This window comes from Chamaea fasciata, unplaced genomic scaffold (assembly GCF_029207755.1).
Source record: "Chamaea fasciata isolate MVZ Bird 193981 ecotype frontalis unplaced genomic scaffold, bChaFas1.0.hap1 SCAF_6, whole genome shotgun sequence".
Taxonomy (NCBI): Eukaryota; Metazoa; Chordata; class Aves; order Passeriformes; family Sylviidae; genus Chamaea; species Chamaea fasciata.
This window is the reverse complement of record NW_027094091.1, coordinates 2,570,285-2,590,246: the sequence shown is the minus strand read 5'-3', so window position 1 is coordinate 2,590,246 and position 19,962 is coordinate 2,570,285. Positions and strand designations below refer to the sequence as shown.

Sequence of the window (19,962 nt, the reverse complement as noted above, 5' to 3'; positions counted from 1 at the left end):
CAGCATGGAAAAGGTACCCCTTTTCTGGGCAGGATCCCAGGATAGAATTCAACCAGAAAACCTGCACAATGAGTAAAGCAACATCCTGGCCTTCGTGGATACCAAGCCCAGCACACATCTGTGCACTGTGTCCAGTCCCAAGGTCCTTCCAGCCACAGCTCCTTGTGGCTCTTTCACCCTTCAAGTTTGCAACACTTTGCAGATGCTTGGTCCATTTCCCCTCCCAGAAGTTGTCCAGTTCCTCTCTGATGACAACATCCTGACTTTTGCAGCTCAGCTATTTGCTGCCTCGGGAACCACCTTTCCTGTTTTCATCCTGGGCATCCTACCACCGACAGGAAGACCTGCCATGGTGGGCATCCTCTGGACCAGGCCCTGTGCTTGCTCCAAAATGAGGTCTGGAAGCTGTCCCTGAACCCAGTGACCCCTTCCTGGCACCGATGGCCTGAGTCTCTCAGTGTCACTGCCAACGGAACCCTTCAGAGCATTCCCTCCAGCCACAGCGTCATCAACCTCTTGATCTTCCCACAAATCACAAAAAGTCAACTGTGAAGCATCAAACGAATTTATTATAGTTAGTAAAAGGCTTTTTAGCCTGTTAGTAAAAGAGGTGCAGGGACACAGCTCCCTGCTGCACCATCTCCTGCTAATGAGGCTTTAAAGTGCTATGTAACAACTGTGAAAATCCCGGCACTTCACAGCAGCAATCTGAACATGTGCTTTCCCCAGTCTGAGGTGGTGACAAACCAGCTGTTTCACAAGAGGAATCTGACATGAAAAGGCAAAGCGTACAAGCTGTTGCTTAAATGTATGGAAAAACATGGGAAGAATTTCACAGGCAAGTAAAGCATCAGAGAAGAGGGCCTTGGTATGGATGTGGTTGGTTTGGGATCTCATGGATCTCCCCTGAATTACAGAAAGTGTGGAGAAGGCAAATCCCTTCCTGTCCCTCGTGTTAGGGAGCAATAACCATTTTATCTTTAACGGGAAGAGCAGCCCCACATTCCCTCTCTCGGCAGAGGGGTTTAAAGTGTGTTTAAAGGACTGCCCCTTCCTCCTTCAGCACTGGGCACTGAGCAAGGAATGAACACCTCGAGCTCTTCTGGAAAGCAGCCCTGACACACCAAAATCAACACCTCCCTCTTCCTTAGTTTTATGGAGGCACTTCTTGGATTTTTGGGCAGAAGGAAAGTATTGGGAGGGAGGAGCAGCCATTCAGGGCTGATGGACCTTTCCCACCACAGGCCAAGCTCTGGGCACAATGGCTGGATGGCTGCACTTTGCAGCCAGGCCTCAGGGGGCTGAGCTCCCTCCCGCTCCCTGCCAGCGGGAAGAGCGGATTTTGGGAAGCTGTGCTGATGGCAGGAATTCAGGATGAGTAAGTTACTGAACACAGGGGGTAAGGGAAGTGATTCTGCTCCTCTGCTCTGCTCAGGTGAGACCCCCACCTGCAGTGCTGTGTCCAGCTCTGCAGTCCCAACATAATAAGGATGTGGAGCTGCTGGGGTGAGTCCAGAGGAGGCCACAGAGAAACTGTGAGGGCTGCAGCCCCTGTGCTTTGGAGCCAGGCTGGGAGTGTTCAGCCTGGAGAAGACTCTGAAGAGACCTTCCAGCAGCCTCCAGTACCTAAATAGGCTCCAAGAGAGCTGGAGAGGGACTTTGGACAAAGACCTGGAGTGACAGCACAAAGGGGAATGGCTTCCCACTGTCAGAGGGCAGGGATAGATGGGACAGTGGGAAGAAATTCTCTCCAAGGATGGTAAAACCCTGGCACAGGGTGCCCAGAGAAATTGTGGCTGCCCCATCCCTGGAAGAGTTCAAGGCCAAGTTGAATGGGGCTTGGAGCAACCTGGAGCAATGTAACTACTCCAGGCTGTTGCTTCTTTACTCCTTTACTGTATTTTAGAATCACAGAATAGTTTGGGTTGGATGGGCCATTAACGAGCATCTCATCCCAGCCCTCTGCCATGGGCAGGGACACTTGTCACAAGACCAGTTTGTTCCAAACCCTGTAGACACTGGAAGGTGCTAGAAGGTCTCCCCACAGCCCAGAGCATCTCAGACTCTGGTATGGCCTCCCTGCAGTGTGCAGTCAATCCTGTTTGTGTCCCAGCCTGGGCAGAAAGGTTCCTACACCCCTATCCCATAGCAGCAGGTATCAGGAAGGGCAAGAACTCCATCTACCCTTCCAACCAAGCTCCAAAAATCCAGTCTAAAAATCAAAGACACCCAACAACCTTTTGCAGGACCAAGTCTGCCTGAAGTTGGCATTGCCTGAAACGTTCCTCTTAAATCAGAAACCTCTTTCCCTGCCTGGAGGGTGTGAAATGAGGCTGATCCTTGATAACGCTGATTAGATGCAGCTCTTCCCTGACCCTCCTGTCTATCCCCAGGGTCAGTACTACATGAAGTAATCCCAGAAGGAGCAGCAGAGCCAGAGACACCAAGTAAGGCAAACTGAACATGAGATGTCCGGTGGAGGCTGCTGCACCCACCCTTGGGCACATTTTCAAGCCAAGATGAGCAGAGCCAAGAAAATCAGCTCTGCTGTTACAGGATATCTGCACAACTTCTCCTGGCTGGACTGCACGGAGGGAGTTGGAGGTCACCCTTCGGATCACCAGTACATGTTTCCCTGAGGCTTCCTGGGACCAAACAAGGGAGACATGGAGAATCACCCCGAGTCCCTTCCTTTTAGATTCAACGAAACATTTTGGAGCGAGACGCTCTCCTCCAGGGGTGTTAAAAGAGAAGGCTACAGCCAAGAAGACGGTTGGGAAATGGGAGGGAACAGACCCTAACCCAACAGCATCACATACCAAGGCCTCTTCTAGCAGAACCTTCCAGAAGAAGATTTAACAATGCCCCTACTGCCCCCCGCTACTCTTCAGGCTTCAAATGCGTTGGCCAAAATCCTGTTGCCAGCGGAATCCCCCCGGCTGCGTCACGGTCGTGGCATCCCACCCACTATTTCCGCAGCCGAGCGTACACCGCGAATGCCACGGCAGAAATGATGCCGACAGCTGGAAGGATGTACAGCAGGGACAGGCCATTGCTGTCCCCCTTGGGGACTCTGGCCTGAGGTGAGCTGGTGGCAGCATCACGGCCACTGCCAGAGTTGAAATTCACGGAGCTTCCAATGGGACTGACTCCGTCGCTGCCGGCTCCAAGCTTCATGCTGGGGTGATGATCCACACGCACCTCATGGGGGGTGCCCACAGAGGTGCTGTCCCAGCTTGGAGCAGGACAGGAGTCTCTGCTTGCTCCATATGCCTCCTTGTCTCTGGGGTCTGCAGGAACCAAGGAGACTCTGGGGAACGCTCCTCCTGAGCTATCACTGCTCACCTGGATTGGGTCACTACTGAGGCCAAGGCTACCAGAGACGGTGGAACTGGGGTTGTTGGACTCCCGAGAGCTCGGGCATGTGCTGGCCACCTTTGGGTTGCCCCGAGGCACGGACATGAGGGCGCCCGGCTTGCTGAGCTCCTCTTCCCTCTCCTCATCACTGCAAGGTGCCCAGATGCTCGTGGCAGAGCCCACCCGGGAAGCCGATCTCCCAGCCATGCCTTTGGAGCCTCCTACCACAGCTGTGCCCAGGACAGGGTTTGCCGAGGCCGGGAGCACCTTTAGGAGACAAGGAGAGGGGCTGGGTGTCAAGGGAAGCACCCAACAGCCTGGTCTTGGGCACACAGGTCCCACACAAACCCACTTCGACACAGTCCCCACATCTGCCACTAACAAGGTTGGACCCAACCAAGCAGGGAGGTGAAGGAGGGAGGCAGGCAAGAAGGAAGGGGAGCCAGGCAGTGGAGAGTTGTGGAAAACAGCACCTGGAAGCCAGGAGACTGACTGGCAAGTTAAGGAGGGGAAATAAGGAGTCAAAGCCCAACAGAGTTTGGCTCCCTCCTCCCATGCTCCATCAGACAGTGTGTGGATGGTAACGTGAACACCACAGTGGGGGAAAAAGATCCCTGAAGATATTCATCACCAGCTCACAGTGTGACACTGCAACAGAAAATCTCCTAACCAGGGGGAGGGCACAAGGACATGAAGAAAATGCCAGTGACAAGAGGAAAGGTCACCTACTTTCTCCTTCGTTGGCACAGGTGTGCTGATGGCTGTATTCCCACTGGGCAGTTTTTTTTCTTCTGTAACAGACTTCACAGAGGTGTCACGGGATGGAAAAGTGTCTCTGGGCACAGGGGTAGCACCCAGATTAGTTTTTTCCATCAAAGCACCTGTCAGGGAGAAAACAAAGCACATTGTGTTAACCAGGGAGCCTAAAAGGTGAGATTTCCTCTTCCTCAAGGAAGCTGTGACCCCCAAGCTGAACAGGTGGCACAGGGAGCAGGACCCAGTGCCCTGGCTCTGCTGTGGCACCCGAGTTTTCACTGCAGATGCAGGTAACTCATGCAGGGTGGGCTGCAGGGCTGGGGAACACCACGAGAAACACAAGCTTTTAAGGCTTCTGAAACTCCATGTCTTCCCAGGCAGGAGGTGCTGACTCAACATGGCAGAGGGGAAAGGGCTGGGAGGGATGGGTGTCTCTTCTCCCACCCTGAGACCCTGGAGCAGAGCACAGGGCTTTATCCTGATTCTATGATGCCCACCGTTGAGGGATGTAGGAGATGCTAAAATTCCCCCACATGCAGAAATACAAACATCTCTGCAAACTAGGGGAAGGGGAGAAGTTTCACACCCCAAAGCTACTCCACTAACAAAACAAAATTGAAATACAAATGGATGAGATGATCATTACAGGTTCTTCCCAAATGAAATAGTCTGTTTCTATTTCTATTTTATTCCATTTCATTCCATTCCATTCCAACCATTCCCCCAGCACGGCTAAAGCTACCACTAACCCATGTCCCCAAGTGCCACATCCAAACAGCTTCTAAATTGCTCCAGGGATGGTGACAACCACCAGTGGCCTGGACAGCTTGTTCCAGTACTTGACAAACTCTTCCAAAAATAAATTTTCCCAACTATCCAATCTAAACCTCCCATGACACAATTTTCCTCTCATCCTGTTGCTTGTTACCTGGAGGTAGAGCCCAATCCCCACCTTGCTCCACCTTCCTGTCAGGGAGCTGTAGAGAGCACGAAGGTCTCCCCTGAACCTCCTTTTCTGCAGACTGAGCTCTCTCAGCTTCCTGCGCTGCTCCTCATCAGACTTACACCCTAGAGCCCTCCCAGCTCCAGTCCCTCTCTGGACATGCTCCAGCATCCCAGTTTCTTTCTTGCAGTGAGGGGCTCTCAGCAGCACCTCCTGCTCCCTAGTGGCTACCTGGTTCTGCCAGGAGGGAGACCCACCTCCACTCCCTGGGTGCTCCTGCAGCATCCTGACCCGCTTCTTCTCCGCATCAAACTGCTCCTGTATGAGGAGGGGGCTGCGCACATCCACCAAGCTGCCCGTGGGCTCACCATGCCCAGAGCTTGGCACAGGCTGCTTTTTTGGCACTGAGTTTGGCAGCTGCTGCCCCACACCACGAGTGGCCCCCTCCGGCCTCGGCGGTGACTCTGTGGAGATATCTGAGGTCTCTTCAGGCTCGTTCCTGGGCTGCCCGGGGCTTTGAGAGGCACCTGCATCCCTCGATGGAACAGCCCTGCCCAGGCCCAGGCCCGGCGTGCCGCGGTGCAGGTGGTTGGCATTCCCAAAAAACCCGTTGTCCACACACACCGGCCGGCGGCTCAGCCAGTCCCGGCCCTGCTCTGGGGACTCAGCCGATGGCACGGCCACCCCTGGTGTCCCCACTGGCACTGGCTGTGAGAGATTCCCCTCTCCACTGTGCCCACCGCTCACTCCACCATGGACCTTGCTCCCAGGTGGAACTGGCCAGGGACTCTCTTCCTCCGAGAGTTTTTTGGGCAGCTGGAAGGAAATGAGTTGTGTTAAATCACTGGGATGAGGGGTCTGGGACCACAGTGGTGTCCCAAACCCTGCGCAGTGACCCCTGCAAGGCTGGTTATGAAGGGGGTCTGGGGTCTCTTCTGGGGACCCACCCAGAGGTTGGGGGTTGTAGACAGAAGCCTGGACTGGCAAAGCAGACCCAGCACCTTCCTTATGGAGGGAGACAGGACAGGGAGCACTTACAGAGCTATACATAAGCTCTAAGTTACCGGATGCAGCAGAGATCAGCAGCGAGCAGCTGCTTGGGGTGGCCCTGAAGGAGCCTGGCCCTACTGCAGGCTCCCCATACCCAACCAAAAGGTCCAAAAGGGACCTTTGTGTCCCCACCCAACACGTGCCCTGCTCACCAATTCCTGCACCGGGAGTCTGGCCTCCAGGTCCGTGCTCGTGGTGGGGGCAGCACTGGGCAGGACAGGTGGATGGTCACCAACGGGCAGGCCTTGGTGTGGCTGCCCAGCCAACGGGGCAGGATTTGGCCCACGGGGTGGTGTCTGGGAACTGATGGAGGAGGAAGTGGGATGGGCATCACTGGGAGGGGGGGGGCCATCAGCAGGAGCTGAGGAACCTGGAAGAGACAAGCGGATCACTGCAGGAAAAATTGAGAAAGCAGAGGATAAGTGTGGGGCTGAGGCAGCCCTTTGTGTGTCCCTGCTCTGTCCCCACATCAGCCAAGCCTACAACACCCCTTTGTTCATCTTTCCTCAGGTGAGAACCTCAGCCCACCACCAACCCAAGCATCTTCAGACATGGACCTGTCATCCTCAGACATGTCACCACAGCAAGTACATCCCTGGGAGAGTCACAGACACCTCCAGCACCCTGGGAAGCCAAGGCAGGGACAGAGATGACGGCATGTCTCCACCTTCAGCACCCCACACCCAGGGAGGATGAGAATGAGGCTACATACGAGGTCGAGGTTGCCAAGCATCATAGATTTCCTGCAGCTCATCAGCCAAGTGCCCCGCGTTGTTCTGGTGCAGCGCCTGGATGAGATCCTGCACCCAGCCCCTCCGGCACCTCAGGTGCTGATAAAACCTAAAGACAGCTACATGGTTGCCCCGTGTCTCCTCCCGGGCAAGGAGTTCTTCCTAGGAAAAACACACAGGCCATTTAAGAGAAGGTCTGGCTTAGAGGTAAGACAGCTCTATGTTGCCATTGGGGAAGGAGCCTGGTAGAGCTCGGCAAAATAGGAAATTACTCTGTCAGCATCGACCAGGCAGGTCAGGGAATTGACCAGCGACGCCACTCGGATAGTCCCAAACTTCTTGAGATTTCTCGTAATATGGGTGTACACTTTGTCTTCAGCCAAACCCATCCTGGCTCAGCAACTGCAGAGAGACAGAGACTTGGGGTGAGCCGAGGCTGCCTCCAGAAGCTCGGGCTGTTCCATAGGCAACCATGCCCTGGCACAGACACTGAGGTAAGATGGGAAATCCCGGGCAGAAAACACCCACGAAGATGTTCGAGTTAAAGTTCAACGCTCAGCTTCGCTTCCACAAACCTCGCTTCTTTCTACCACCACCCACTCCGTGTTTATTCCCACTCTACTTGTTGGGATTCAGGCGGCTGGTTTGGGGGCTGGCCTGGTGGTAGGGTCACGACAGCCGACAGGGAAGAACAGGCCACAGGGCCAAGACAAGCACCAGAGGCCACGGCTAGAATCCCGCATAAGCAATAGAAAAACCAAAGGGAAAGGCACAGGGCTCCTTCCCACAGGGAACGGCGGCCCGCAGGCCGCGACGTGGCTCCGAGCGCCCTCACGACGGGGGCCCCCCGCCCTCAGCGCGACCTTCAGCCGCCGGGGGAGCTCCGGGAGGTTCTCCGCTCGCAGATCCCCCTGGCACAGCGGCCGGGGGAGGCGGCCGGAGCAGTGGCGGCCGCGGGGCTCGGTGCGGCCCCGCTGCCCCGGCCCCGCTGCCCTCACGGCCCCTCAGGGCCCCTCACCTGCGCCCGCCGCCGCCGCGCACCCGGCACCGCTCTGACCCCGCCCCCTCGTGTCGTGTCCGCCGCTGATTGGCTCTGGCGCACGCCCGTCACGATGACGGACAGGTAGTGATTGACAGGGGGTGTGCCCGGTTCCGGGTCCCTCGGGACAGCGGGAGCAGGACACGGAGATCCGGGAGCGCGTCCAGCGGTGAAGGGACAGGAGCGTCTCTCCTGCGAGGAGACACCGCGGGAGCGAGGCCTGTTTAGTCTGGAGAAGAGAAGACTGAGAGGGCATCTTATCAATCCATATAAATAACTCCAAGGAGGGTGTCACAGGATGGTGCCAGACTCTTTCCAGTGGCGCTCAGCGACAGGACGTGGACTAACGGCCATAACCTACAACACAAGAAGTTTCACCTCAACATGAATTAATAGTCACCTCAGCAATATTTATGTTAAGGGTGGTAGAGCACTTGAACAGCTGCCCAGGGAGGCCGTGGAGTTTCCCTCTCTGGAGACATTCCAAAGCCACCTGGACGCATTCCTGTGCCACGTGCTCCAGGTGACACTGCCTTGACACGGGGTTGGACTGGATGATCTCCAGACGTCTCTTTGAACTTTAGTATTCTGTGATTTTGGGAGCGGGATCTGTTCATCCTCAGGAACAGTGTCTGAGAGGGAGCTTCGTTAACGTGTATAAATATCTAAAGAGGCTGTGCCAAGAGGATGGACTGGGCTCTGTGGTGCCTAGCAATGGGACAAGAGACAAAAGGCAGAAACTGATGGAAGTTCCACCTGGGTACGAGGAACATTTTCTTTAATGTGAGCGCTTGCACAGTTTGTCCAGAAAAGCTGTGGCTGCCTCATCCCTGGAAGTGTCCAAGGCCACAGGGTGATGGGGCTTGGAGCAACCTGGGATAGTGGAAAATTGTCCCTGCCCATGGCAGCGAGTGGAACGAGATGGTCTTTAAGGTCCCTTCCAACCCAAACCATTCTGTGGTTATAATTAATTGAAGCCAACTTTTCTCATTCTAAATTATAAAAAGAGAATCATATTTCTGGGTTGTTTCTAATTAAGAAAAGATGTTTGTGATGATGAAAACTTACCTCATGAAAAAAAAGAGCCACTCACTCAGTTGCACCCAGTAATTTTTGTTCTCAGAATCAATCACAGAATCATACAATTATAATCATAGAATCATAGAAAAACGGAATCATGAATCATAGAATCACAGAAAGTTAAAGGTTTGGAAGGGACTTTAAAGATCATCCGAAGCCGCCCTACCACGGGCAGGGACAACCCCCATTAGACTCGGTTGCTTAAGGCCTTATCCATCTTGGTTTTGAAAACTTCCAGCGTTGTTCCCTGGACAACCTGTTCCTGTTCTCACCATCACCACAGTAAAAAACTTCCTCCTAATACCCAGTATAAGTTCCCCCTCTTTCAACTTTTACACGTTACTCCTTTTCCTGTCTCTCCATCTCCCTGATAAGAGTCCCTCTCCGGCTTTCCCGTAGCATCCCACCAAAACGTTTTTGTTTGTAATTAATTTCCCATTCCGGAATTTTGGGAAGCGGACTCGGGGGTGGGGGCGGCGCAGTGCCGCCTCCGCGCCACCAGGGGGCAGCACCGCCACGCGCCGGGGACCCGAGTGGCCACGCCCCTCGGCCACGCCCATGGGCACGCCCCGGCCACGCCCCCGGCCCGGAGCCGCACGATGGCGGCGGCAGCGGGCGGGCGGCGGCGGCGGCGCCGCTGAGCGCCGGGAGAGCCCCGAGGGGCGGCGGGGGCTTCCCGCACCCCTTCCCCTTCCCTCACATCCCCCTCCCCTCTTCCCCCGACCCCCCCCCGCGCCCTCCCCCCGCTGCGCCGTCCATGGTTACGAGCGGCCGCCGCGGCCTCGCAGCGGAGCCGTTTGGGCGGGAGCCGGCGAGGGAGCAGCGGCCGCAGGTGAGCGGGGAGGGGGTCGCAGGTGACCCCCGGGGATCGGCACGGGCTTGTTACGGCGGCGTGGGGATGATGGAAGGGACGGGGGGCGCGACCCACGCGTGTCCGTGGAGTTGGGTCGCCCCCACCCTGCCCGCGCTGAACTTGGGGTTTAGTATTTGCGTATCTGTAGGTGTGTTTGCCAGTGATAATGATGATTTCTAAAAGTGATCGCGGGCTGTGGCTCTTGGATTTGCTCCCTTGGAGCGAGTCCAGAGGAGGCCACCAAGTTGATCGGAGGGATGCAGCACCTCTCCTGCGAGGAGAGGCTGGGAGAATTAGGACTGTCCAGCCTGGAGAAGAGAAGGATCTGGGGAGACCTAATGAGAGCCTCTCAGTACTTGAAGGGAGCCCGCAAGAAAAGTGGAGAGAGACTTTTTACAAGGGCCTGAGGTGATAGGATCAGAGGGAATAGCCTCACACTGGAAGAGAGTATGGTCAGATTAGATATTAGGAAGAAATTCTTCCCTGTGTGGGTAACGAGGCCCTGACACAGGTTGCCCGGAGAAGCTGTGATTGCCCCTGGATCCCTGCAAGTGTCCAAGGCCAGGTTGGATGGGGCTCTGAGCCACCTGGGATAGTGGAAGGTGTCCCTGCCCATGGCAGGGGGTGGAACAAGATAGGCTTTAAAGTCCCTTCCAACCCAAACCATTTTATGATTCTGTGAATTTCCAGCTGTGGGTTTCCAGCGACCCACGGGGGTCCAAGCTGGGGACACTCCTCCAAGACCCCAAAAACAGCTGCAGGGCAAGGCCACCATGTCCATGATCTCCTGCCACCACCTACCGCCACCCTGCTGCAGGATGGCCGAACTCCCTGGACACCTCCACTCAGGGCCCTGGGGCTTCTGGTCAGTGAGGAGCCCTCCTGACCCACGGTCTGACCACGCACCCCTTGGCAGATCCAGGCCGTGCCTGTGGCCAAAGGCTTGTTTTGGGACCGATACTCCAGCTTGGGGGCCTGTGGCCTGGCTGCTGTCTGTGCCATCCCTCCGGGAGATGCTCCGTGTTGGAGCATTGGAAGGGACACCCTCCTTGCTGTGAGGTCCGAGGGCTCTGTCCCTCACTTCTGTCCCCTTCTCACTGGCTCTTTCCACTCCTCAAAGGGTGTGTCCCCTCCTCGCCACTGCCTCCGCGCATCCCAAACGGGAATCCCAAATGGGAATGTCCCTGCTGCCCCTCTCCAAGCTCTCCCACGCTCGGGTGGCTGCATCCTCCCTCCTCGGCCAGCACTTGCTTGTTTCTGATCTTGGATGTCATCGAGGGTGGAAAATGTGACAGGAAGGAAGGGAGGCTTTTTTTCCCCTCCTGCTAAATATGGACTGACATTAAAAATCCAAATACTGTCGCGAAAGGAATCCCAACCCCTGTTTGCCGAGGGAGAGAAAGCGATGTTTTCTGGCTTTTCGGTTCCAGCTGGGAAGTTTCGCAAGGAGTGGTGGAGTCCTTGCCGGGAGCCTCAGGAATTTACTGAGCTTGTTCACAGGACGCTCTCTGCAGCGTCTTAACGCTGAAAAAAAATTAGTCATCCCTTCTCTGCCTGCCCGTGGCTTGGGGGAAGCTTGCTGCGAGCATTCAGGATGCTTGGAAATATTTAAGGATTTTTTTTTTTTCCTCCTGTACAAGGAGTTCTAGAAACGACAGGAAATAAAACTGCGGCCCCAACAGGAGTTTTTCATCTTTATTTTCATTCCTGTTGCTGCAGCGGCCAGTGGCAGGGAGGGGAAGGATGTGCTTCGGGGGGGCTGCAGCCAGGTTTGCAGGGAGGATTTGTCTGTCTCTGTCAAGCATCAGATGCAAACTCATGCTGTTATTCCCAGAGAGATTGGGAAACGCGCTTGATGTGGAGCTCTGGGAGGAGGATTGGGATCACAGGGATGGTCATGGCACTGCCAATTCCCTGATGGCTTCTGCTGTGGCTGGGGTGAAGAGCCAGGATGCTTTTTGGGGAACAGGGACCACTGCTCCCCTAGAACCTGGGGGTGCTGGGGAGACAGAGACTCAGTGTTGGTGCTGGGCAGAAAGTGGGCACTGCCACCTTCCCATTCCGTGTGTTTGTTTCCATCCCTGTTGGAGAGCTTTCTGGGGGAGCGTCTGCAGGAAGCTCCAGGGTTTTTGCCTGTTCTTTTTTAAAACAGTTGGTTAAAGCAACTGGTTGGTTACAGTTGACTGAAGGTGGTGGAGTCATCATCCCTGGAGGTGTCCAAGGAACAGCTGAATGTGGCACTCAGTGCTCTGATCTGGTGACAAGGTGGGGATTGGTCACAGGTTGGAGTTGTGAGGTGATGATCTTGGAGGTCTTTTCCAACCTAAATGACTCTGGGATCCTGGGAGCTGCTGGAATAGGTATTTCCCATTTCCAGGGCACTGGTGCTGATGCTGCTGGGTTTTGTTCCCAGACTAAGGAGACACAGCCCTGCCTTCCTGAAACATCCCTCACAAGTAACTGCATCTCTGTGCTGCTCCGTGATACTGCTCCATGTCCAACATCAACATCCTCGTGCACGAGCAGTTTGAATTCCCTCTCTCCCTGTCTCCTCCTGCTGCCAGCCTGCATCTGTTCTGCTCCAACCCTCTGTGTTTCCAGCAGGGTGGTGGATCCCAATCCAGTGGGGAGGGCACAGGATGTGTGTGACCTCTGCTGTGCTTGGCTGAGCCAGTGTCATTGTCATGGTCTGTGTGATGCCTCAAAACACTGGGGAGCAGTGGGGTGGGATATTTTTTGTGGAACGGGGCACCTGTCGTGCTTCCATAGGGTCAGGAGTGGCACCAGCTGCTGCCTGGTCCTCCCCTCCTGGTGTGACACGGGCAGGAGGTCGGTCATCCCTGGCAGCTGCTCTCTGGGCTCATTCACAAATCGCATTTTCCTCTGGAAATAAAACAAATCCCCGGGTTTTCCTCTCACAGTGGAAGTTATTTGAAGGCAGCCAGGTCCGTAAGCATCCCCAAAGCCTGCGGACAGGAAGAGACACTTGAGTGGAGAGGTAGGAAATGTCCGTCCACATTTAGAGCAGTGGCTGATTCATCTCCTGCTCTTAACTCTTTCCCCCCCGATTTTAGTGGGATCCAGCTGGTTTGCTTCAAGACTCGGAGCCCAGGGAGGCTCTGGCTGGATCAGAGAATACTGCTGGGCTTTGTGCATCGTGTTTACGTGGCTTGGGGTGGAAAAGGAACGGGGTGTGCGGTTATCCGAATTGGGTAACCGGAACGTCAGCAGTCACATTAGGGAGGATTAATATTTAATATATAGGGTATGAACCATTGTGCTTAATCACTATCTGAAGGGCTTAGGAAGAGATTTAGTGATAAGCAAGTGATTCCTGAGCTGTCCAGCGTGATTTCTTGCATATTCCTCTGGAGCAGCTGGTCCTGGATATTGCTTGAGGCTGGTGCGATCCTGTTCTTCCTGATGTCTCCAGTTTTTGTAAGTGGGTAGAGTGGCTTTCATCACGAGTGTTCATTTCTCATTAAAATCACAAATACTCTGGAAACCCTTTTTTCTCTGATGCAGCTCACGTGGCTGGACTGTCAGCTGTGGTACCTCTCAGCACTTGAAACTTCTGTGTGTGGCCAAAGCTCGTGGGAAACGTGTCGTGGGATCCATGGATGTTGTCACTGTCACATACCTCTGCCCAGGCACTAGTGCAGAGGCAGCTCATTCATTCTTTTGTCTGTCTAACCTCTTTAGGAGGCCTTTCATGTCATCTCCAGGTTCCCACCACAGTCCTGGAACTCCCCATGAGAGTGGTGCTGCTTTCCACAGGTGCTCCATGCTGCCTTACATGGGTTTTTTTCTGCAGCATGAGGTGTTTGGCAGTACAGCAAGGTGGGGGCTGCCCCTCTGGCAAGGGGATTGCTGTGTTTGTACAGGGAGGAGGTGATGGTGGGGAGTGCTGTGTCCAAGGCTGGACTCCTCAGCACAGCAAGGTCTGAGAGCGACTCCAGAAGAAGCAATAAGGATCCTCCAAGGGCTGGAGCCAGGCTGAGAGAGCTGGGGGTGTTCACCTGGCGAAGAAAAGGCTTCAGGGAGACCTTAGAGCCCCTTCCAGTGCCTAAAGGGGCTCCAGGAGAGCTGGAGAGGGTATGGGACAGGAGAGGACAAGGGGAATGGCTTCCCACTGACATGAACATTAGAAAGAAATTTTTGCCTGTGAGGATGATGAAGCCCTGGCACAGGTTGCCCACAGAAGCTGTGGCTGCTCCATCCTGGAAGTGTTAAAGGCCAGGCTGGACAGGGTTTGGAGCAGCCTGGTCTAGTGGAAGGTACCCCTTACCATGGCTGGGGGTTGGAACTGGATGCTCTTTCAGGGAATGGTTTGGGTTGGAAGGGACCTTAAAGCTCATCTCCTTCCAACCCCCTGCCATGGGCAGGGACACCCCTCAGTAGGCCAGGTTGCTCCAAGCCCCATCCAACCTGGCCTTGAGAATGCTCCTTTTATTCCCTGTGCAAACAGATCACTTGCTTAGGCAGCAGCAACTCTTTATTCCAGAATAATTTGTTGTCCTAATTCCTTCCTGTTGAAGCAACTCCTTTTTGCATAGAATAATTAGCGCTAATTTGGGCCTGGGATGGAAAACAAGAGTTCTCTGACTTCAGAGGGGCAGACAGGAGCGTAACCTCTGCCTTTCCCGCGTGAGTCAGGTCGCACCGTGCCATCCCTCCTCCGAAGCAAAATTAAAACCTGTCCGTGAGACCAAACATTCCAGGTTGGTAGGAGGAAGCAGGAGGTGGAGGAGTCACCAATTTTAAGCCTTCTGCTGTTGCAGGGAGCTGAGGGCTAGTGTGGTGAGGGGGGAATGGAGCAGTAGCTCCTTCCTTCTTGGCTGACACTGAGGAACAAATAAACAGAAATGTTCTCACCACGCTGATGTGAAAAGCTGCTTCTGAGCCAGCCTGGCCTGTTGGTGGATTCCTGGTGCCCCAGCCAAGTACTTGAGACCTTTTTATTGCAATAACGAGGACTTCCTCATCCTGCCCCACAGTCTGACTCGATCCACGGCTATTTTCTGGTCCTTCCAGGAAGACATCCCTGCTCTGCCTTCCTTTGTGTAGGGAAGGGAAACCAGCCAAATCCCTTCTCTGCCCCAAACCCCTGCATGTCTGAAGAAGGGGAGGTGCAGAGCATCCTTGCTGGTTTACCCAGGAAGCATGAGATGACTTCCCAGTGCAAAGCTGGATCTCCCCTGCCTGTCTCCCAGGTGCCTTTCCTGATTCTGGTAGGTTCAGTGTTTGCTGGTGGGGTTGTGAGCACTGAGGGCATGAGCATTTCTTCAGGATGAGTCCTGGAGGCAGCAGAAATGGGAGATGTCCAGCCTGGAAATCCCAGCTGGCAGAAAATGGGCTTTCATTTGATACCAGACACCTTGGCCGAGTGATGCTGCTTAGACAGGGAGTTTTAAGACCTGGATTCATAACTTGCAGGTCCAAGACACTTATTGGGAATCCAAACTCCATCAGTAAAGGTGTGTTATAGGCTCATTGTGGAGGTGCTGCAGCAGCATACCTCTCTGAAAAACAGGGTTTGGCCTGTTGGAACTTGTAGGTTTTGTATATCCAAGTTAAGTAATAGGTGACAGGAAGGCTGGATCCAGGTATGAGCAGTGAATCAATCAGCACTGGATTGCTCTGGGGTTGAACCAGCCCCCCCTGGGATGACTGTCCTCCCATATCACGCCTGATGTTTCGAAATAATTTCTGATTGTTCTGATGATCTAAACCCCAGGGGTTTAGCAGGCTTTAGGCACCACCCCATCAGTGGTGACCTTGCTCCAGGGCTGAGGAGAGCAGCAATTCCTGGTGTGACTGCTGAGGGCAGGATGTCTCCCTGGGTCTGTGTTCACGTCTGCCAAAAAGAACTTCTAGAGAGTGTCCCCAAAACTGACACCCCACCATCCTCACTTGTCCTCTGGGAGCACTGATAACGCAATCACAGAATCACAGGATGGTTTGGTTGGAAGGGGTGTTAAAGATCATCTCATTCCACCCCCCTGCCATGGACAGGGACACTTTCCACTAGCCCAGGTGGCTCCAAGCCCTAGTGTCCAAACTGGCCTTGGACACTTCCATGGACCCAGGGGCAGCCACAGCTTCTCTGGGCACCCTGTGCCAGGGCCTCACCACCCTCACAGGGAAGAGTTTCTTCCTAATGTCTAATCTAAACCTACTCTTTTTCAGTGTGCGGACATTCCCCCTTCTCCTGCTGCCCCACTCTCTCTTCATCTTTCCTACAAGCTCCCTTCAGGTCCTGGAAGGCCCCAGTTAGGTCATCCCAAAGCCTTCTCTTCTCCAGGCTGAGCAATCCCAGTTCTCTTTCCTCGTAGCAGAGCTGCTCCATCTGTCAGATCATCTTGGTGGCCTCCTCTGGAATCATTCCAACAGGCCACAGTGGTGAACTTGCCAGTTAAGCAGCAGATCCTCCTGGAATCCCTGGGAATGTGTGGGCTCCATCCCTTGCTTTCCACCTGTATTTTTGGAGATAGCGTGTCAGTTCCTCCTCTAGGGATTTCAAACACTTCAGTCACAACCTCAGGGCTGGTAGTACTAATTTGTGTTAGTAAATGCCATCATGGTCCTTGTCAGGGAGGGTTCTGCAGCCAGGAAATCTGTTCCTGGCCCCAGTGTGATTGCAACCAGCTCAAAGTACTGCTTGCTTCCAGTCAGGCATCTCTTACTCCATCCCCAAAAAACTCTGATACACCCAGTGCAGACCCAGCCCTGCACCAGGGACAGGAGCAACAGGGCTGGAGGAAGAAATGACCAACCAAGGCAGGGAAATAGGTGGCAAAAAAGCCAGGAAGGAACTCAGGTCTGGCTGCTCAGCCAAACCAGGAGCAAAAGGGACAGATCTCCCAGTCCTGATGCTGTTAGAGCTTTCTAGAAGGCCGGAACCCTCAAATAAGAAAATCTCACTGAGTAAGAAGAGAAATATGAAGAACAGGATTTGCTTTTTTGTGTGTGTGTGTGGGTTTGGGGTTTTTTTTTTAAAAAAAGCATTTTAGTGGTTTATGAAGATTCCAGCAGCGCTCTGGGAAAGCGCAGCCTCCCGTTCCAGGCACCATGCTCAGCACAGGAATATCCTGGCTCTCGACCTGCAGGTCTTGAGGTGCCATAAATTTTTCTGGTGATAGTGTGTGGCAGACCAGCATGCAAAACTTTTCCTGCTGCTTAACAATTTGAATCATGTTTTTATCACGCCAGCAGATAATCATCTCTCGTGTTCCAGAAGCGAAGCTCTTGTGGATGTGTTTGAGAGGCCTGGAAATAAATATATTCACATGTGTTTGCCAGTGTTGTTGAGCACATGGTGTGTCTCAGAGCCTCCGGATTTCACTCTCTTGCAAACTGGCCACTCTTGAAAGCTCAGAAGTACAACTTTGGTCCAAATGCTGCAGTTTCATAGCCCTTCCATAGCAGACACTAATGCCATGCTCTAAATGATGAATTAGAGATGAACGGAGATGAGTTAGAAATTAATAATAAATTGGAAAGCATGGATAATCCTCAAGATTTTCTCTTGAGGAGGCTTTAAACCTATTTGGCTACAGGCAAATAGATGTTTTTAATCCCGGTTGCCGTGTAGAATGTGCATCCTCGTTCTGATGGCAGGGTGGGATCTTTGGGTGACTTGGTGGCAGCAGCTTGTCTTTAGATACTGAGACTGGGATTAGAGAGGTTCAGTTATTTTCTGATCTTATCTAGGAGTGTGCTGACAACCCTTTCCATGAAGAAATTTTCCCAAATATCCAATCTAAACCTCCCCTGGTGCAACTTAAGGCCGTTTCCTTCTGTCCTGTCTCTTGTTCCCTGGGAGGAGAGTCTGACCCCCACCTGACTCCAACCTTCTGTCAGGGAGTTGTATTGAGCCAGCTCATTTATCATCTTTCTATACCTGTCTTGGCCTTCAGTGGTTGTGTGGGAGTTATTTTTTGACTCCAGCAGGTACTTGGAGGTGAAATCTGTGGCCCAGCAGTGCTTAAATTTGGGCTGTGCTTCAGCTCTGGCTGTGCAGGTCTGGCCTCCCAGAATCCAACATCCAAAGAAATAAAAACAGGAATAATAAAATAGGAAAAGGCTAGCTGAGAGAGAAAAGCAGCTTTGGAAGGGCTAAGGTGAATCTCTGCTCTCCTGAGAGGTAAATAAAAAGTACAGTCATGTTTTCTCATTTCTCATCCCCTCCTCAGCCGAGGCCCCAGAAAGGATGACAAACCTGGTGGCTGCCTGGGCATTTCCCACCTTGGATCCATCAGCGTTTAGGATGGTTTGGAGGGTCTCCCAAGTGTCTTCATTCCTCCTGGTGGCTGTTGTGAGGGTCATTGTGGGAGTTCATGTCCCTCAGCCAGGACTGCAGGGGAACTCTTGGTGATACATGGACAAAATCAGTGCTGCAGGTGCATGTTCCAAAAAGGTGACACTTCTCCTGATCCTGATCCAGGAGAGGCTGTGGAGGCACATGAGTACCTGATACTGCTTCTTGTGTCCAGGTTTTATCCTTGGGATAATGAAGGATTTACTCCTCACTTTCCTTAAAATGTTTTAGAGCAACTTCTGTGCCTGTGCAGAGGTATTTGCGTTTTTGTTTTTTTTTTTCCAGGATATTCTGTGGGGGTTGTTCGAGTTTATGTAACTTCCCATATGCTGCCCTCTTCTTGTAGAAACTTGAAGATAAATTGTGAAATGCAGGGAGTTGCTTTAAAAGGGATCCATCCTCAGCTGGAGCTCGGCCTGTTTGTGGCCAGAAAAGGGGAACCTGGGAGCCCTGTGTCCCTGTTTCCTCTCTGGCACTGCTGAGCGAGCAGCATGGGAGGGAGCATCTGTTGCTGCCCCGTTGCCCAACGCTGGGATGCTGCTGCAGGAGGAGGCTGTGGTGAGCTGGCAGCAGGCTCCAGAGCAGGCACGTGCTGTGAGGGTGGTGGTTTCTCCATGGAGGAGCTGCAGCCTCGGCATCATTCGCTGCAAGCTCTTTTCTCCTTTCCAAAGGTGCTGCATTCCCTGCAGTGCCCCTCTGCCCAGCACAGAGGGTGTTGTAGGTGGAGCTTTAAGTTCGGTGTTTATTGAACCACTTTGCTTGGGCCTGATCTTGCCAGGTGCTGCTTGGTCTGCATTCCCATGTTCATCATAGAATCATGGAATTGTTTGGGTTGGAAAAGCCCTCTAAGATCATTCAATCCAACCATTCTCACAGCACGTCCCAAGCCACTGCTGACCCATGTCCCCAAGTGCCACATCCGCTCGGCTTTTAAATCCCTTCAGGGATGGGGACTCCAACACTGCCCTGGGCAGCCTGTTCCAATGCCTGACTGCCCTTTCCATGAAGAAATTTTCCCATATATCCAATCTAAACCTCCCGTGGCCCAGCCTGAGGCCGTTCCCTCTCCTCCTGTCCCTGTTCCCTGGGAGCAGAGCCTGACCCCCCTGGCTGTCCCCTCCTGTCAGGGAGTTGTGCAGAGCCACAGGGTCCCCCCTGAGCCTCCTTTTCTCCAGGCTGAGCCCCTTTCCCAGCTCCCTCAGCTGTTCCTGGTGCTCCAGACCCTTCCCCAGCTCCATTGCCCATATCAAGGGGGTCTGAGGGTGCTCAGTGTCTTACAGATCCACATTTGTTGCCTCCTACGGGACACAAGCTCAGCAGCTGGTAGGAGATTCATGGCTGTTGTGCTCTGCAAACTTGAACAAAGCCCTTCAGTCATCACCCAGGTCATTTCTGGTTATCATTTTTGAAAATGGTTCAGTCACAAGTGCAAGAGGAATTGTAGGCAGGATGCTGGCAGAGCATGGAGCCTGCCTTCCACTGGGGAATTACACCATGTGTAATTAGGGTCTCCAAAAACATCCCTTTCCATTCTCTCTCCAACCCCCCTGGAGCAAAGCCAGGAAGTCCAGCCACTGAACAAACCCCTCTTTTGATCTTCAAGGCTGAGAAACTGAATTTGTCCTTTGACAATTGCACTTGTTGGGCCGGTGGACGGAGAACGAGGAACTCTGTGCCACAAGTGGATGGGAGAGGTGGAAAGTCCTGAGGGGAAAAAGTGCTTCAGGGATGAGCCACGCCAGGTCTGATGATAACTGGCTGGAAACTTCAGCCAGGGCTCCTGGGCAGCCAGGCAGCCTCAGCAGTGCTGGGAAAACTGAGCTCCTCCACATC

General features: G+C 53.6%; 2 protein-coding genes across 3 annotated transcripts in view; one reads left to right on the top strand and one right to left on the bottom strand.

The window, feature by feature from the left end:
- Positions 1–549: 549 nt before the first annotated feature.
- MAVS (mitochondrial antiviral signaling protein) lies at positions 550–7,913 on the bottom strand. 2 transcript variants are annotated; one of them, XM_066185217.1, is made up of 7 exons: positions 7,856–7,913; positions 7,110–7,239; positions 6,819–6,999; positions 6,259–6,476; positions 5,314–5,872; positions 4,087–4,238; positions 550–3,624 (listed from the first exon to the last, which is right to left on the bottom strand). In XM_066185217.1, exons 2-7 carry the CDS (start codon positions 7,224–7,226, stop codon positions 2,968–2,970), a joined length of 1,884 nt encoding a protein of 627 aa, XP_066041314.1. In that variant the 5' UTR covers positions 7,227–7,239; positions 7,856–7,913; the 3' UTR covers positions 550–2,967. The 2 variants fall into 2 exon arrangements, with proteins under 2 accessions (XP_066041314.1, XP_066041315.1); XM_066185218.1 differs by lacking the exon at positions 7,856–7,913 and adding an exon at positions 7,413–7,573.
- A 1,646-nt stretch (positions 7,914–9,559) lies between these two features.
- PTPRA (protein tyrosine phosphatase receptor type A) overlaps positions 9,560–19,962 on the top strand; it is a 115,552-nt gene continuing 105,149 nt past the window's right edge. Inside the window, exon 1 of the mRNA XM_066185214.1 lies at positions 9,560–9,788. The gene's annotated coding sequence lies outside the window, so the exon portion shown is untranslated. The remainder of the gene's footprint in view (positions 9,789–19,962) is intronic.

What these genes read in the sequence shown, in the direction of transcription:
- MAVS (XM_066185217.1), bottom strand. Translation starts at nt 7,226, where the DNA reads ATGGGTTTGGCTGAAGACAAAGTGTACACCCATATTACGAGAAATCTC. An exon ending in GCCTGGTCGATGCTGACAGA is followed by an intron (nt 7,000 to 7,109) that starts GTAATTTCCTAT and finishes TGTTTTTCCTAG; the next exon opens with GAAGAACTCCTTGCCCGGGA. An exon ending in GACTCCCGGTGCAGGAATTG is followed by an intron (nt 5,873 to 6,258) that starts GTGAGCAGGGCA and finishes ATTTCCTTCCAG; the next exon opens with CTGCCCAAAAAACTCTCGGA.